At 44.7% G+C, this 16,934-nt stretch overlaps 1 protein-coding gene across 2 annotated transcripts in view; it reads left to right on the forward strand.

Annotated features, from left to right (window-relative positions):
* OSBP (oxysterol binding protein) overlaps positions 1–16,934 on the forward strand; it is a 33,822-nt gene that overhangs the window by 7,252 nt on the left and 9,636 nt on the right. For both annotated transcript variants that reach the window (XM_080816482.1, XM_080816483.1), the window contains exons 3-9: positions 401–651; positions 4,954–5,152; positions 5,385–5,487; positions 5,812–5,866; positions 6,048–6,179; positions 11,180–11,425; positions 11,702–11,822. In XM_080816482.1, the coding sequence (XP_080672608.1) occupies positions 401–651; positions 4,954–5,152; positions 5,385–5,487; positions 5,812–5,866; positions 6,048–6,179; positions 11,180–11,425; positions 11,702–11,822 (1,107 nt within the window). The remainder of the gene's footprint in view (positions 1–400; positions 652–4,953; positions 5,153–5,384; positions 5,488–5,811; positions 5,867–6,047; positions 6,180–11,179; positions 11,426–11,701; positions 11,823–16,934) is intronic.

A 16,934-nucleotide genomic window follows, 5' to 3' on the forward strand; every position in this document is an offset into this window, starting at 1 on the left:
CACAAGGAAAAAAACATTTTTGAGACGATGGAGGCTAACTAAATTTATTGTGGTGATCATTTGTCAGTAGATATAAGTCAAATCATTATGCTTTGAGAGTGCTGTATGTCAGTGATGACTCAATAAAACTAGAAAGAAAAAGAAAAGCATGAGCAGAATAAATGCTTCTTGTTGTATGTCCCAGTGGGAAAAAAAGGAGGAACCAGCCCGGGTGTTTGTGGTGCGGGTGGGCTGTGGACCGCATGAGAGCCCAGTTGTCTGGTAACGGCAAGCTCTCAGTTGGTCACAGTGCCCAGCGCCGGGAGTGCTGGTTTAGCTGGGGACAGAGTTGGTGGGTTTCCAACTCACAGCTCTGGAGTCACGTAACCGGCGTCCTGTGATTCCCCTTTTGGCTGTACAGATGAGTCCGGAGATGAAGAGGCTGTGTCACAGACTGACAAGACGGAGCTGCAGAATACCCTGCGGACGCTGTCCAGCAAAGTGGAGGACCTGAGCACGTGCAACGACCTCATAGCCAAGCATGGCACGGCGCTGCAGCGCTCCCTCAGCGAGCTCGAGTCCCTGCGGCTGCCCGCCGAGAGCAACGAGAAAATCAAGCAGGTCAACGAGCGGGCCACGCTCTTTAGGATAACATCCAATGCCATGATCAACGTGAGTGCGGCTGGCGCCTGGGTCGCTCTTTCGTTCTTTCCCCCAGAATGTAGTTCTCCCCATGTGCCGTGCCAGGGACCATTGGAAATGAGAAAGCAGGGAACTGCTCAGGGGACTTAAGTTACATTGTTTGTTTCATGAACAAGACCAGGCCGCGCAGTTGGAACGACTTTCCTGCTCTGTTCACACGGTCCATGCCAACCTGAGAATTCGTTAGGAGGCCAGGGGCCCAGTCCTCCTTCTGCAGCCAGGAGGACATCTGATGGTGATGTTAGTTGAGTCCCTTAACCTCTCTGGGCCGCGGTTTTTGTTTATTTGTTTTTATCTAACCTGATCCGCTGGATCTGAGAGGTCTCTGTGGGTCTCTTCCGCTGTCGTGTGTGAGCTTCAAGTTGGGAGTCTTTCCGTCCTTTGCTAGTGTGTTCTGGCCTACAGTGTGGTAAGTGGGGGCCGTCCAGGTACTAGTGAGAACTTGATAATACTAGTTAGTCCCATCTGTAGTCCTTGATCCCAGGGGTAATTCTGGGTGATAAGACAGACTACTCAAATTTGGATACTTTGCTTTCAAAAAGAAGAGACCAGTGCTTCTATCTTATTGTGACTCCAGCCTCGGGTGGCTGTGTGGACCATGTCAGCTGCCTGGGTGCAGGGCTCCAGGTAAACTCAGAGCATGGCGGGCGTAGGGATGTATTTCAGAAACTGGGTGTTAGGTGTGAAATGAATACATGGTTTAAATAGTGCAGTTTCTCCTCTCCTGGTGACTGATCCTCACCTGGCGGGTTGTTTCAGTTAACTTACCTAGAGGAACACCAGAGGGTATGTCTTAAGGCAAGTGGAATGGGTATTCTGAGAAAGGGGTTACGCTGGTTTTGCCCCTGTCCAATTAAATGGGATGAAATTACCCTACCAGGGCCAGATTTTCCCTTGTTCAGGGAGCGATATAGTAAGATACCTGCTTAGAACTAGTTTAGTTCACATGGCTTCTAGAGATCAAAGGTCTTTTCTTGTGACCAGGGGAACATTTAGTTTTTCTCACTTAAAACCCCTTTGTTACTCAATAGGAAGTTGTGATAACCTTGATTTTCATATCATTTTCTGAAGCCTGCTTTCCACCCACCTTCTCTGCCTGCCTTTCTGCCTACTTGTGATCTCTGTCAATTAAATAAATAAAATCTTTTTTAAAAATTTTTTAAAAGATTTTATTTATTTATTTGATAGACAGAGATCACAAGTAGGCAGAGAGGCAGGCAAGGAAGCAGGCTCCCCTGCTGAGTAGAGAGCCTGATGCGGGGCTTGATCCCAGGACCCTGGGATCATGACCTGAGCTGAAGGCAGAGGCTTTAACCCACTGAGCCACCCAGGCGCCCCAAATAAAATCTTAAAAAAAAAAAACAAAAAAAACCTCTTGATAAAAAAATTCTCATAAAACTGAAACTCAGTTTGGATTTTTCTTTTGAAAAAAAAAAATGCTCATCTTTGTTCCTTGGGGCAGTTCTTCCTCCCCAAGTTGTAAATGTTCAGAGTTTGTGTCAAAGGGAATGATCCTTTGGCAATCAGAGGTAAGTTATGTGTTTTCATTCTGTTCTCCCCAGTGTACTGCCTATGCCTCCTTCATAGGTGGGTGTTGCTTGAAATGGGTTTTTTATCCTTGTGTTTTTTCCTTGGTATCTTTTCGGTGATAATGGCAAGGCCTTAAAATTAACCTGCTAACTTTGCATCCCCAAACAGGCAAAGTTTTATCAAAGGAAGAATACGTTTCGCTCAATTTCTTGATTGTTTAGGGCATAGCTATTCTTACCACCAAAGTGAATCTAACCTGAGAAATACATTTGATACTATTAGTGTATCCATTTGCTTATCCAGGAAACATCCGTGGAGCACCATCTGTGTTCTAGGCACTGTGCTATGGGATATAAAATAAATGTGGATACGGTCCCTGCCCTCAGGGAGATTCTTTAGTGAAAGGACAGAGAAGTGACAGATCATTATAGTGTGCTAGGTGTCATGATAGAAAGGAGCACAGGCTGCTGTGGTGTATCTAGGATATTGGAGGTGTTCAGCTCAGGCCAGGAAGATTACAAGATAGAGAAGGTAACTCCTCAACTGAGTTCTGAAAGACCAGAGAGACTCTTCCTATGAAAAAAGGCAATATAGAGCTTGGGGGCCTGAAGTCCAACTGCTTTGTCTATCTACATAACCTGCTTCCTCTGTGAACGCAATTCCTTTTCGGTAAATGGTGATGATACCAGTAGCTGCTCAAAGAATTGTTGAAAGGCTTCTATAGATAATTAACGTAAAGGGTTCAGCGAAGTGCCTGACATAATTGCCTTTCATTAAACTTGAGTTATGATCAGTATTCTTACAAGAAGTGAGGGAGAAGCACTGATCTGGATATGGATGTGGCTTACGCAGATCCCTTCCCTCTCTCCCAGTCTGAAAACTAATTGACTGTTAGAATAAGGAAGTAGCTAGAGATAAGGCTGGCCAGGGATTAAGTGTGGGGGAGGGGATGGGGTACAGATCCTACTAAATGGGCTTGGTAGAGTGGATTAGAAGGGGATAAGACCGATTTTGATGCAGGCTTAACTATAATAGCTAACACCTTATTGAACGCTTACTGCGAGCCTCAGATTTCTAAGTGCTTTACAGGTAAAGCGACAACTCTTTGAGACAGTTGCTGTGGTGGTTCTTTGTTTACATATGAGGCACAGATAGGTTAAATAAATCACTTGCCCCAAATTGCATAGCTAGATAGTGGGATGGAGCTGTGATTGAGCCCCAACAATGGAACTCCTCTGAGTCTGGAGGATGGAAAGATGTGTACACAGATCCCAGAAATATTAAAGAAGAATCAGTAGGACTTGATAATTGGAAGTGGAGAGGGAAGAAAAATGTAAGAATCAAGGGTGCCTCCTAGTTTCCTAGCTTGGGCAGGGGGAAGGGCCCTGGTACTGTTCTTGGTGTGGAGAACAAACACCAAATGGAGAGGTAGAGTCAGAAAAGGAACATGGTGAGTTCACTCTGGGACCCCGGGATTTTGAGATTACTTTGAATTATTGGATAGACAATTGGATACCCTGTCTCCATGAATGCAGAGCTGGAATTACTGATTTTGTAGACATTAGCCTATAGGCAAAGGTTGAAACCATGGGAGTAGATGTTTTCTGTTTACTTTTTAGTTTCTCCATAACAGGGCATAGACTTTTAAGCTTGCATTGCTTCCTTCCTTCATTATTTATTAAGCAGACTTTATCAGGCTCCTAAAATGTACAAAGCAACTAAGTTAGGAGCTGTATATAAATAAGATATAAATGGTGTGTTCAAGTTGCTTGGAATCCACCTGGAGAGACTGAAAATCAGTTACAATGCCACTGTGGATGGTATAAAACAGAAAGGGTGTGCAAAGTGCCATGGAAATGCAGAGGAGAGATTGGCTGCTTATGAAATCATCACATAAGAAGGAACATTTGCCATAGATCTTAAAGAAGAAAGAGGACTTGGCCAAGTCGAGGAAGTGGGTAGGAAAAGGCATTCCTGGCAAAGCAACTAGCATATGCTTGTGGCAAACGTGCCTGGGAGAGCAGGTCAGTGTGGCCCCACTGTCGGGCGCAGGAGCAAGTCCAGCTGCCTGGGGAGGAGGATACAAGGCAGGTGATGGCCACACCTGAAGGGCCCTTGACGTTCAACCCAATAGTTAGGTTCCCAGTGGGGGGCCCGTGAAGGGGGTAATGGGAGCAGGTCTGTGTTTTGTCTGTAGATCCCTTCTTTGATGCCTCATGTAGGCTTCTGGTTTTTAAGGTCAGTTGTTTCTCTTTGTGACCAAAATAAAAACCAGCTGCTTTCCCCCATTTTGATCTAATTCAGATCTAATTCTTTTCTCAGCGTCTGAATTCCTCAACTTTAGGTGACCTGAGTGTGGTCAGGAATGTATTGAAAGCAGTTATCCTCTGCTTGTCCTCATCTTTCTTTTAGTCAGTACATTGCTGCTTTTGGTTCAGTTCACACAGTTGGCCTTTGCGACGTTGCCACAAATACCTTGTCTGGGTTTACTGCCCACTCGGCATTTGTTTCGTCCTCATGACCAGGAATATGTAAAGGAACCATGACAGCCATGTCCAGTTTTTTCCCTGGGGCTGACCTTGATTGCATCACGGAGCTGGCTGTCCCTGATACTGTGGAATAAAAACGAGTCTTTCACCGTAATTTGCGAAAGTTCCTAGAATATGGTTACTTAACGGGCTCACAGAGGCCTGAGGGAACTCTCTGACTAGTTGGGTTGAGCATAACTCTTTTTCCATACAGGCCTGCAGAGATTTCCTCATGTTAGCCCAGACCCATAGTAAAAAGTGGCAGAAGTCCCTTCAGTATGAAAGAGACCAGCGTATCCGGCTGGAAGAGACCCTGGAACAGCTGGCAAAGCAACACAATCACCTGGAGAGGGCCTTCCGGGGGGCCACGGTGCTGCCAGCGAACACCCCTGGCAGCACTGGTTCTGGAAAAGGTAAGTCGCCTGGCTCTGGGGTGGCCCGTTCGCATAGGAGCCAGGTGGTTTTCTGCCATTGATAGCAGACCTGCAGACTCTCCAGGATCAGGGGCTTCTGTGCCAGGGAATTGGAGCTGTTTACTTCTGCCATGTGTTGCTGTACGGTAGTCGCAGTGTGGTCAAGATCCTGCTGGGCCGGGTTTTGGTAAATTGAGCCAAAGTAAACGAATGGCTTTCCTTCTCCTTGCAGATCAGTGCTGCTCTGGCAAAGGAGACATGAGTGACGAGGATGATGAGAATGAGTTTTTTGATGCTCCTGAGATCATCACCATGCCCGAAAATTTGGGCCACAAGTAAGTTGTCCTTGACTCCAGCCAAAAAGAACACATCAGGCCATCAGAGTTGAGAAATGTTTCAGTGGGACTGTCATAGTTGTCGGTGTTAACTAAGATCTGGACTCTTTCCCTCAAATGAGTGGAAAACTCACCTTTTTTCCATGAGTGAGTTCTCCAGAGATGTTTGAATTCATGCATATTCTAATCTAAGTATTGTCGTTCAGTTACCCGTTACTAACTTTGTGCAGTGTGCTTTGCACTCCACTTTGTAGAGACCTGGCGAGGACCAGACTCTAGCTGTTGATCCTTGTTCTAATTCCCATATGTTTCCCACCTATGTAGACGTACTGGCAGCAACATCAGTGGAGCCAGCAGTGACATCAGCCTGGATGAACAGGTAACATTCAGTTGGGAGCCATCGGATGGGAGACCTGGGCGTGATTCTCCAGGATTTGCTTGTAAAGCCCTTGTGAGAAACAGAAAATGCTCATTCTTTTTTAAGATGGGGGAAGGGAGGCATAGAAATACCGGCTTTTCTGTTCTTTGTGGGTGATTGAATGGCTTTGTTTTGCCCTTAGTACAAGCATCAGCTGGAAGAGACCAAGAAGGAGAAGAGAACTAGAATACCATACAAGCCAAACTATAGCCTCAACTTATGGAGCATCATGAAGAACTGCATTGGAAAAGAGCTCTCGAAGATACCAATGCCGGTGAGGCTCTTGCACACCTGCGCTCTGCCAGGAGGGCCTCTCGGGCCACAGTGGGAAGAGTGCTCCTGTGACAGCCCCACACACTTGAGAGGCAGTTCGTTCGTGTGTGGCGTGGTCTTTGTTACCCTTATCATCATAAAGTGTCCCTTAAAATTAGCTGCTTTAATGTAGTCTGTGGATCTGGTGTGTTTCCAGATCACGTCGAATCAGATGCATTTGTTTAATGACGTTGATGAGCAGATTCCTAAGCTCAACATGCTGGGGGCATGCATAGATAAATGCAGCATAGTTTGTGTTCAAAAAGCATGTAGTTTAAAGGAGACAGACATGAAAACAGGTAGAAAATTTTACTCTCTACGGTAGTGTTACGGGAAGTACTAGCCATACACAGGCTTGGGGAGCACAGAACAAAGACAGTCCGTTCTGTCTGGGAAGATGACGACCATCTCCATGGTGACATTGGTGTTTGGGCTGACCTCCCTGCCTCCCTTCCTGCCCTCCTCCAGTCTGTCCACACTGTTGCCAACATGGCCTTTTTAAAATCACAAATGTAGTCATGTCACTCTTTAGCCTAAAATCCTTAACTGAATCCTTCTTTGCTTTGAGGGTGGTCCAGATTCCTTAGTGGGCCTGACACTTCTCCCTTGGACCAGGCTCCACCCACACTGCTGATCTAGTCATTCAGAGTTACGTTCAGGTGTGCTAGAGGCATCTTGGTTTCTCCCCTTCAGGGCATTTGCGCAGACTGCTCTCTCTGCCCAAACTTTCATCAGCTCCCCGTGCACCCGTGCCTTGGCTAATCGCCTTGAGGATTCAGCTACAGCATTATGTCTGTTAGCAAGCTTTCACCCATGCATCCAGACCGGGTGAGAAGGCTCTCCCTTGTGTTCCAACAGGTTCCATTGCTCAGTCATTACACAAGCATTTACTGAGCTGCCTCCTGTCTGCCTGGTGTTATACCCGTGTATCAGTTATGTTTAGGATCAATTTAAAGAAACAAATCCAAAATCTGTTTGTCTAAACCCAGGGTCAGCAAACTGTGAGCCTCAAGGCCACCTCTGGCGGCCATCTATGCAGCCTGCTAAGAATAGTTTTTATATTTTTAAATATCTCAAAAGAATAAAAAAGAGGATAATATTTCGTGATGTAAAATTTATATAAAATGTAGATGTTAGTGTCCCGTAAGTTTTATTGGGACACGGTGATGCTCGTTCATGCATGTATTGTCCATGGCTGCCTTCATCCTACAGCAGCAATGTTGAGCAGCTGTGACAGGGGCCATATGGCAGTGTCATATGGGATAGTAAATATTTCAGCTTTGAGGGCCATATAAATATTTACTATCTGACCTTTTATAGAAAAAGCTGACCAACCCCTACCTTAAGCAAATACTAGCCTAAGTCATTCTCCTGTTAAAGTCCAGAAGTAGGGGATCCCGGGCTGGTACCATACTCCACGCTCTTGGGACCAGGCTTCTTTCTATCCTGTTGCTCTACTATCTGTGGCCTCGGTTCCTGGGTCTGAAGTGGCTGCTCTAGTGGGGCCCATCAGAGTCTCATCCCAGTCAGCAGGAAGAAGGGAAGAGAAGAGTACTTCCTGGAAATTGCATGAACTATTTTCACTTCAGTCTCTTTGGCCAGAACTTAGATGGCCACAGGTGGCAGGGAGGACTCCTACCTTCAGTGGCGTGGCTTACTTAAACACCGGGGGGGAGGGGGGGGCTTCTATTTTCTTGCAGAAAAAGGGAAGAATGGAGAGTGGGAATAGCATACAGAAATACGGAAAGTATTCTCCTCCCCTCTTGGGTCTTACGGACCAGTGTGTGGCTTCTACTTCTCCACAGACTGTGTTCCTCATGGGCAGAGACTGTGTCTTACTGCCCTTCATATCTTTGTTGCCTAGCCAGTGCCCGGCACATGTATATCAGTTAGCAAACGTCGAAGTCATTAATTAACTGGGTCTTAGACAACAAATTGATTCATAGGTTAAGTGTGTAGGATTTCTGTTAGAAAAGTGTTGACCTCCGGACAAGAAAAGGCCATGGGTTAGCACCCTGGAGACACACAAAATTACTGGTTTACTGGGGGCCTGAAAAGAAGCCTCACTTTTCTGGTGCCTTGCAGAAAGTAGTGGGAGGTGGGCTGGAAGGCGGGTCACTGCAGCCTCAGAAGTGCAGTTCTTGCTTAAAAATAACTTCTGTGTCTAGGTGACCTCTCTGTCTCCTTTACCATTAGTTCCTTGTTGACATTGCCACTAGGGGTGTGCAGTCCTGTACCTGTTTGCCCAAAGCTCAAGTCCTCGCCCTTTGCCTGCCCTGTGGGGTGTCACAGGAGAGCTGGTTCCTCCAGGCTGTTTCTCAGGTTCTGTGCCTTGGCTGCTGGCTGCGCTCCACCAGTGCAAGGCACCAGTAGGAGTTGTGGGGGAGGGCGTTGGTGGGGAGAGGAAGGGAGGGACCCTGGCCTTGCATTCTCCTGGGCAGCGCTTTGATGGTGGCCACGTGGCTCTGGTTTCCACTGGACGGGCCCCCTGAGGCTTCAGCTGCTGCTGGGTGCCTCTGGCCTCTGGGCCATGGTTCTACCACTTGCTTCTCTTTGTTCCTTCAGCGCTGTGCTCACGGCCTCCTGCTGTAGTGATCTCCAAGTTGTCTAAGTGTCTATCAGCTGTGTAATGAATTCCCTCCTTTCTTCTGCTTTAAATTCGCAGGTTCGTTTGTTTCCCTATTGGGCCTCTGGCTGATAAAATGACCAATATGAAAAGCTGGGTGCCTTTAGAGAAACTCTGGTTCCTGGAACAGTGATTGAGGGCCAGGGCTGCATGTGTGTAAAGAACAGCGAGGGCTTAAGGATGCACTGATTCCAGGCCCAGGATGTGCCCATATATGTCTTGTAGCCATCAGTGGAGCACACTCTTTGTCCCATGTTCCTCAACATGCATGGAAGCATTACTTCATGTTGCCTGAAATTCTGCCCATGAGAGATTTTGTCAGCATAGTTTCTAAGTACCTTCTGTAAAAAAGACTCCGAGGATTAGAGCTGTGTTAGTCCATTACCCCTCAGTGTGCATTTTTTCTTCTGCTGTTTTTCTCTTAAGTGTCTCTCAGCATCAAGAAGATGGTTTTGGAGGGTGGTGCCCTATTTTAGTTGAGGCAGGTTAGAGGAGTGCCAAAAGAGGAGTGTTTTGTTTTGTTTTGTTTTGTTTTAAGATTTTATTTTATTATTTATTTGAGAGAGAGGGAGAAGAAGAGGGAGAAACAGACTCCCCATTGAGTGGAGAGCCCAACGCGGGGCTCGATCCCAGGACCCTGAGATTATGACCGGAGCCAAAGGCAGACATTTAACCGACTGAGGCACCCAGCCACCCCCAAAAGGGAAGTGTTCTGTTGTTGGTCCAGTGACTCTGTGTTCACTGGGAAATTTTCACAGAGATGCTGGGTATATTTCCCAGAGAAAAAGCAGGCTGTAGCCTGTATTTCATTTTTTAAATGTATACATGCATAGACATAAACATGGCAATATAATGGGTATCTTTGGGTAATGGCATCTCAGGTAGATTTTTTCCTTTTTAAAGTTTGTTGTAGTAAAAAATTACAAGACACTTCACGATTGGGAGGGCAATAAATATTGGGGTACTATGTGGCTCAGAGGTTGGTGGGTAGAAGGTTGGACAAAAATGCAGAAAAAGAGGTGGGACCACAATTGTTTGTTTTAACTGAAATATTGCTCTAGGCCAGCTCAATCAATAGAAAGGGAATTGTTTTCCTCCTCCCTCTGTTCTTTGGATTCAGAACTCAGGCTAATGATATGCAGGCTTGTTCAGCGAGATTGCTGTATTGTAAAGCTATAGTAAGCTTTGTGGGCTAGCCTGGAAAGCTAACCTGTTTTTACAGTAATTTTTTGAGTAGTAAAGTCATCGTAAATCCCAAACAGTCAACTTAGAAGCTAACTCTTTTTCGGGAGATGGAGAGATAACGTCTCTTTTGTTCACTTCTCTCTCTACCCAGTGGGTAGTATAGGATCTGACACACATAAGGGCTCAATAAATATTTGTGGAATGCATAAGGGAACAAACGAACGAATGAACACCTCCCCTACAGAAGCACACATAAACTTGCTTCATCCTATGGTTGAGAGCCCTAAGTTGGCTCTGAAACTTGAAAGGCAGAAACACTCGAAGCCCCCAGTCAGCCCTGATCATGAGCACTCCTGTCCAGAACACAACTGCCCAGACTCAGAGAAGAAACCAGAATCCTGGCCTAAGGTAGAACTGAATCAGTAATTAGCAATTGAGGGATACTTGGGTGGCTTAGTAAAGTGTCTGCCTTTAGCTCAGGTCATGATCCCAGGGTCCTGGGATCAAGACCTACATCGGGCTCCTTGCTCAGTGGGAGTGGGCTTCTCCCTCTCCCTCTGCCCCTCCCCCTGCTCCTGCTCACTCTGTCTCACCACCCCCCCGACAAAATCTTAAAAAAAAAAAAATTAGCAATTGTCTCATCCAGGAGTAAGAAGCTAACTTTCGTAATGTTTTCTTTTCACCAGTCAGGACAAGCCTGTACTTAAAATTCACCTCCCTTTCTTTTCTTCCTCAAGAATTTTAAGTATCTCACTTCATTTCTGGGTATACTTGTGCTAAAATACATTTCTTCTTTTATTCGTTCTTTCTATACCTATTTGATGATGGTTTCCTGTGGGTGAGGCATCGATGGCTCTTGGATATGCAGGGATGAACAAAGAGGCACGGTTCCCATCTCAAAGAGCTTACAGTCAGTGAAGTGAATGAAAACATTGATTTATACAGCTCATCAACATGGGCAGTTGACCAGGGAGGGTGCATCGCTTGTAGGTTAGATCTTAGAGCCGGTCTCCTGAGCAAAGGCCTCTTTTCTTCCCAGTGATTTGCTTTATCATCTTAACATCTTGATATGTCTCTCTACCTGCAGAAACATTCAACTGTCTCTCATAGATGTGTGGGCAAAGTTTTTAAATCTGTTCTTTTCCTGACAGGTGAACTTTAATGAGCCCTTATCCATGCTTCAGCGCCTTACCGAAGATCTGGAATACCATGAGCTGTTAGACCGAGCTGCAAAATGTGAGAACTCTCTAGAACAGCTCTGTTATGTTGCAGCTTTCACCGTGTCCTCCTACTCCACTACTGTCTTCCGTACCAGCAAGCCATTCAACCCACTCCTTGGGGAGACTTTCGAGCTGGACCGATTAGAGGAGAATGGGTACCGATCCCTCTGTGAGCAGGTAAAGGGGCTTCAGGACTGGGACACATTTGCTTTGAAGAAAGGGACCGTTTTGGTTGATACCTCTAGGTGTTACTTTTGCAGAAATTCCAGTCCCTGTCATCCCAGACTGCTTTCTTTTCCTTTAGGGCTTCAACACCGGAGGCCCTGGTATTCACCTACTGTTGTGGGTATACAAATGTCAAGTGTGCATTTTGGGTGTTTCTCACCAATTCACAGGCAGAATCTTTTCCTTCTCCTCTCCTCCGTCTTAATTTGAACCACTGATTTCTCCAAGGTGAGTCATCATCCCCCTGCTGCTGCACACCATGCCGAGTCCAAAAATGGCTGGACGCTGCGTCAGGAAATCAAAATCACCAGCAAGTTCCGAGGCAAATACCTCTCCATCATGCCCCTCGGTAAGGCTGCCATCTGTGTAAGAAGGAAAGATTTTCTGGCTGGAAAGAAGTGGTCACTGGTTTGACAGTCGGAGACTGGAGGTCAGATTTGGGTACTGAACCTTAACTCGCCAGCTCTGGGCAGGTCATTTCACTTCTCAGCTGTCAAATGAGTGAGGAGGCATGAGATTCTTTAAGGGTCCATCCAGTCATCAGTGCTTCTTAGTTATATCTAATCTTTAAGTATCATTTTAGAATATAAAAACTGGCATGCTTAAAACTCTTTCTGTTAACCAGTGTTGTTGCCCCCACTACCCTAGCAATCAGCTTCACTCCATAAACCACAACTCCTGTGACTGCAAGGTTAGGTTTCTTGGGCGGTCCCTTCCCTTTTTGTCTCCTTTCTCCCCTCTCTCTTCCACCACTGGAAAGGTGAGGTATCATCTAGGTAATGGCTGAACTCCAGGTAAGAGGAAACTTCATTTAAAAGACCTTACTGGATTTCAAGTTAATTGTGCACCAACATCAAAAAGATCAGGCCTGGGAATAGGAATCCTAATATGGAGTATTAGAGAGTCTGTACTTTAGGGGAAATGAGGTTACAAAGTGTCGTAGTGATTCTCGAGGGTCTCTTGAACCAGAGCAGCCACATTTGGCTGTGCGTGTCCAGAAGAGTGAATGCTGAAAAAGATACAGAGCAGACAGACAGAAGCCAAGTAGCTGCCTAGAGACAGAGCGGTCAGTAACTGCCTGAGCTCCTGGTGGCCTTCTATTTCCTGGTTCTAGTCTGTCATGAGGTGTGGCCTTAGTGCTGGGTTAGAGTCATCTTCTTTAATAAATTCCCCTTTCCTCTCAGAAATACAAAACGTAGCAGGTATAGAAATGAGAAAGTGTCTAGAAAATAAAAATTAGCCAGAAAACAAGTGCAGGAATGTTTGTAATATATTAAAAGGAGAAAAGAAACAGGAGTGTTAGCTCTACTGCCTCATGGCTGATAGGCAAAAGACTCTTAGAAGAAAAGGTCACTGGGTGATTTTGGTCTTGATGTTTACTGAGGACCTTAGAAAAGGTTCAAATTGCTAACTATCTTTGATGCTAACAATTTCAGAAGTATCTGGTTAAGAGTAGTTAAGCTTGGGGTGTTCTAACCTGATGTGCAGAACTAGGATGTCAGTGGTCATATTGCAATATGACTTTTACCCACGGAGAAGTTAGAGGCCCCCTGAGGATCTCCAAAGGGATGGGTTATTTTTAACGCTAAGGAGGGTTGTATACATTTTAAAAGTAGCAATAGGGGTGCTTGGGTAGCTCAGTCGTTAAGCATCTGCCTTCACTCAGGTCCTGGCATTGAGCCCGTGTAGAGCTCCCTGCTCAGTGGGGAGCCTCCTTCTCCCTCTCCCTCTGTAGCTCCCCTTGCTTGTTCTCTCTCTCTGACAAATAAATAAATCTTTAAAAATCTTTAAAAAGAAAAGAGTCAAAATTTATGTACATAGTATTTATTTACTTGTTTTAAGATTTTTATTTTTTTTTTTATTTTTATTTTTTTTCCAGTAATTAGCAACTTTTATTTTGCCACCCAGCACCCGCTCCTTTTCTTCTGATAACAGTACCCTGCTTCCTTTTGGGACTGCGCCTCCCCAACTGTCAATCCAAAAGGTTTGGGAAAGGCCAAGGCACACCCCCTTCCAAAGAGCAGTCACATGACTCAAGCCTGACCAATGAGCGTATTCCATCCTCCTGGCCATAATAATTGGCTCAACAATGGGCGTGTGACCAGTGGTAATCTAATTAAAACCAACGCCATAAGATTTTTATTTTTAAGTAATAATTTAATAGATAATTTTCTCTATACCCAGTGTGGGGCTCAACCTCACACCCGGAGATCAAGAGCTACATGCTCCACCAACTGAGCCAGCCGGGGCCCTAAAAAGACACATTTAAATGGGTGTTATTTTACAGTGTTGGCGCTCTCTAACCCGAGGAGAATCACAATTAGGGAATATGAATGAAACAACTAGTCATCCTGTTGATCTCTGTGTCATTGACACTACGGGGCTCCGTGAATCTTGAATTTTGCTCCCAAGTGGCATTTTAGTAAAAAAAATTCTCCTTATATATTTTATTCATTCTTGTAGTTTCTACTTTTTGACTAGAGTGATTACTTATAATCAATTACTGATTAGGTAGGATTTATTTATATCTGCCATTTTTGTTTTTTGAGTTTTTTGTTTTTGTTTTCTGTATATCTTCTTTTTTTGTTCCTGTCTTCCTCTACTAGTTCCTTCTTTTGTGTTAAATTAGATATTTTTCTAGTTTACCATTTTAATCCTGTTATGTCTTTTACTATATTTTTAAAGATATTTTTGTAGTGGTTATCCTGGGTAGTATAGTTAACATCTAAGTATCTTGTTCAGATTAATACTAATTTAATTTCAATAGACACAAAAACTTGGCAACTATGTAGATCCAGTACTTTTTCCTCCTTTGTGTTTTTATTTTTATGTAAGTTATGTTTTATACATTATAATCCCATCAGCATAGTTTTATGACTTGCTTTATAGGTGTGTCTTTTAAATCATACAGCAGAAAAAAAGTTGCAAGCAAATAATACATTTATACTGTTATTTTTTTAATACTGTAATTATCATTACCTTTCTTGGTCTCTTCTTCTTTTTTTTTAAGATTTTATTTATTTATTTGAGAGAGAGAAAGAGAGAGTGGGCATGGGGAGGGGTAGGGGCAGAGGGAGAAGCAGACTCCATGCTGAGTAGGGAGCCCGATGCAGGGCTCAATCCTAGGACCTGGGGATCATGACCTAAGCCGGAGGCAGATACTTAACTAACCCACCCAGGTGCCCCTTACCGGTCTCTTCTTTTTTTTTTTTTTTTAAGATTTTATTTATTTATTTGACAGACAGAGATCACAAGTAGACAGAGAGGCAGGCAGAGATAGAAGGGAAAGCAGGCTCCCCGCTGAGCAGAGAGCCCGATGTGAGGCTTGATCCCAGGACCCTGAGATCATGACCTGAGCCGAAGGCAGAGGCTTAACCTACTGAGCCACCCAGGTGCCCCTTACCGGTCTCTTCTTAATGGAGATTTAAGTTGCTGTCCAGTATCTTTTCAGTTCAGCCTGAAAGACCTCCTTTAGTATATGTCTTGAAGGGAAGACCTGCTAGCTATGAATTCTTTTAAGTTTTTGTTTGTCTGAAATGTCTTAAATTCTTTGTTTATGAAGGATAGTTTTGCTGGCTATAGAATTCTTGGTTTGATAAATTTTTTCCTTTCAGCATTATTGGATATGTCATCCCGCTGCCTTCTGTCCTCTGAAGTTTCTGATAATCTTATTGAGGATCATGTAAATGTGATGCATCACTTCTGTCTTAGTGTTTTCCAGATTCTTGCTTTGTCTTTCAGTAGTTTGATTATGATGGGTTCTGGTGTGGCGCTCTTTGAGTTTATCCTGTTGGAGTTCAATGATTATGTAGATTGATGTTTTTCATCAGATTTGGAATTTAGGGCCATTATTTATTAACTGCTCCAATTGTGGGGTGTTTTTTGTTTGTTGTATGTTTGTTTTGTTTTGTTTTAGAGAGAGCAACCAGGGAAGGGACAGAGGGGAAGGGGAAGAGAGGATCCCGAGCAGGCTTCATGCTCAGTGCGGAGCCCAGTGCAGGGCTCGATCTCATGACCAGAGATCATGACCTGAGCCGAAACCATAAGTCAGATGCTCAACCAACTGAACCACCCCGGGGCCCCCTTAACTGCTCCAATTGTGAACACCACCTTGGGCGGCTACTGTGTTAAATAATTCTTATTGGCTGCTTTGATTGTCATGCCTGGGAAAAGGCTGCGTGAGGTGAGCAGGTGCTGAGTCAGGTCAGATAAGGAGAAGCCCTCATGCAGGAACCATCAGACAGGTCAGATAGTGACCATTCCTTGGAGATTGAACTGGGAAGCTTCAAACAGTCTGCTTCCTCCAGTGGTTGCTAGGCTGCTTGCGGGTTTTCATCTCTACCGTGACCGTGAGGCTGCTGGTTTTCAAGGCTACTGCCAAGCTGGGGAGAGGAGGATGGAAATAGGGCAAGTTAAAATGCCACAAAGCTCATTTTTCTTACTAGAATTCTGAACAAGTTGTTTTGGTTAGTTTTTGCCTAGTGTTCTTAACTCATTTTATGGAGGAACAGATACATAAAGTCCTTATGTGAGCATTCTGAAGTGCCTATCTTCCTTTTCATATATTTTAAGCACTTCAATTTTTAGATCTTTATCTCACTGTCAAGTCTCCGAGACACAAATATTATATAAAGGAAGGCAGTCATAGGGCTTTCTTTGTTTTTCCACTATCCCTGGGAGCTGGAAAGGATACTTTACAGAAAAACAGGTGCATCAGCAGGATGGGACATAAGGTTACAGTATTGGGGACTACAGATATTCTGAACTTACTTTGAACTTCATCTCTGGCCCTTACTAGCCGTGTGACCTTGGGGAAAATTACCTCTCTGAGCTTAGAGCCTTTGTTGTTAAAAGGGGGATATGGTAGGCTAAATAATGCTTCCCTCCTCCCAAAATTATGTCCACATCCTAATCCCTGGAAATTGTGAATATCTCACTTCTCATTGTGAAGGGAACTTTGTAGGTGTGGTTAAATTAAAGATCTTGAGATGGGGAGGTAATTCTGGAGTATTTCTATAGGCTCAGTACAATCATGAAGGTTTTTCTGAGAGGGAGACTGGAGAATCAGAGGCAGTGATGACAGAGGCAAGAGTGACGTTGGGAAGAGACCACAGGTCAGAGAATGCAGGTGGCCTCTGGTAGCTGGAAAAGGCAAGGAATGGATCTCCTGTAGGGCCTTTGGAGGGAACACAGCCTTCTGATGCCTTGATTTTAGATTTCTGACTCCCAGCCATGTAACAATCTTAACAACCATGTTGTCGTAAGCCGTAACGTTTGTGGCAGTTGGTCCCAGCAGCAGTAGAAACAAATACAGGGGATAACAGTACCCATAGCTGAGGTGTCAGCAGGTATTTGCGTGCCCACTGTATGCTGGAAACCGTTCTCAGTGCTGTGGGTATGTAATGGTGGACAAAAGCCACTTTGCCCTCACTTAGCTTGCATTCTTTCCTTTTCTTTCTTT

Source organism: Martes martes (genome assembly GCF_963455335.1).
Source record: "Martes martes genome assembly, chromosome: 10".
NCBI classification, from domain to species: domain Eukaryota; kingdom Metazoa; phylum Chordata; class Mammalia; order Carnivora; family Mustelidae; genus Martes; species Martes martes.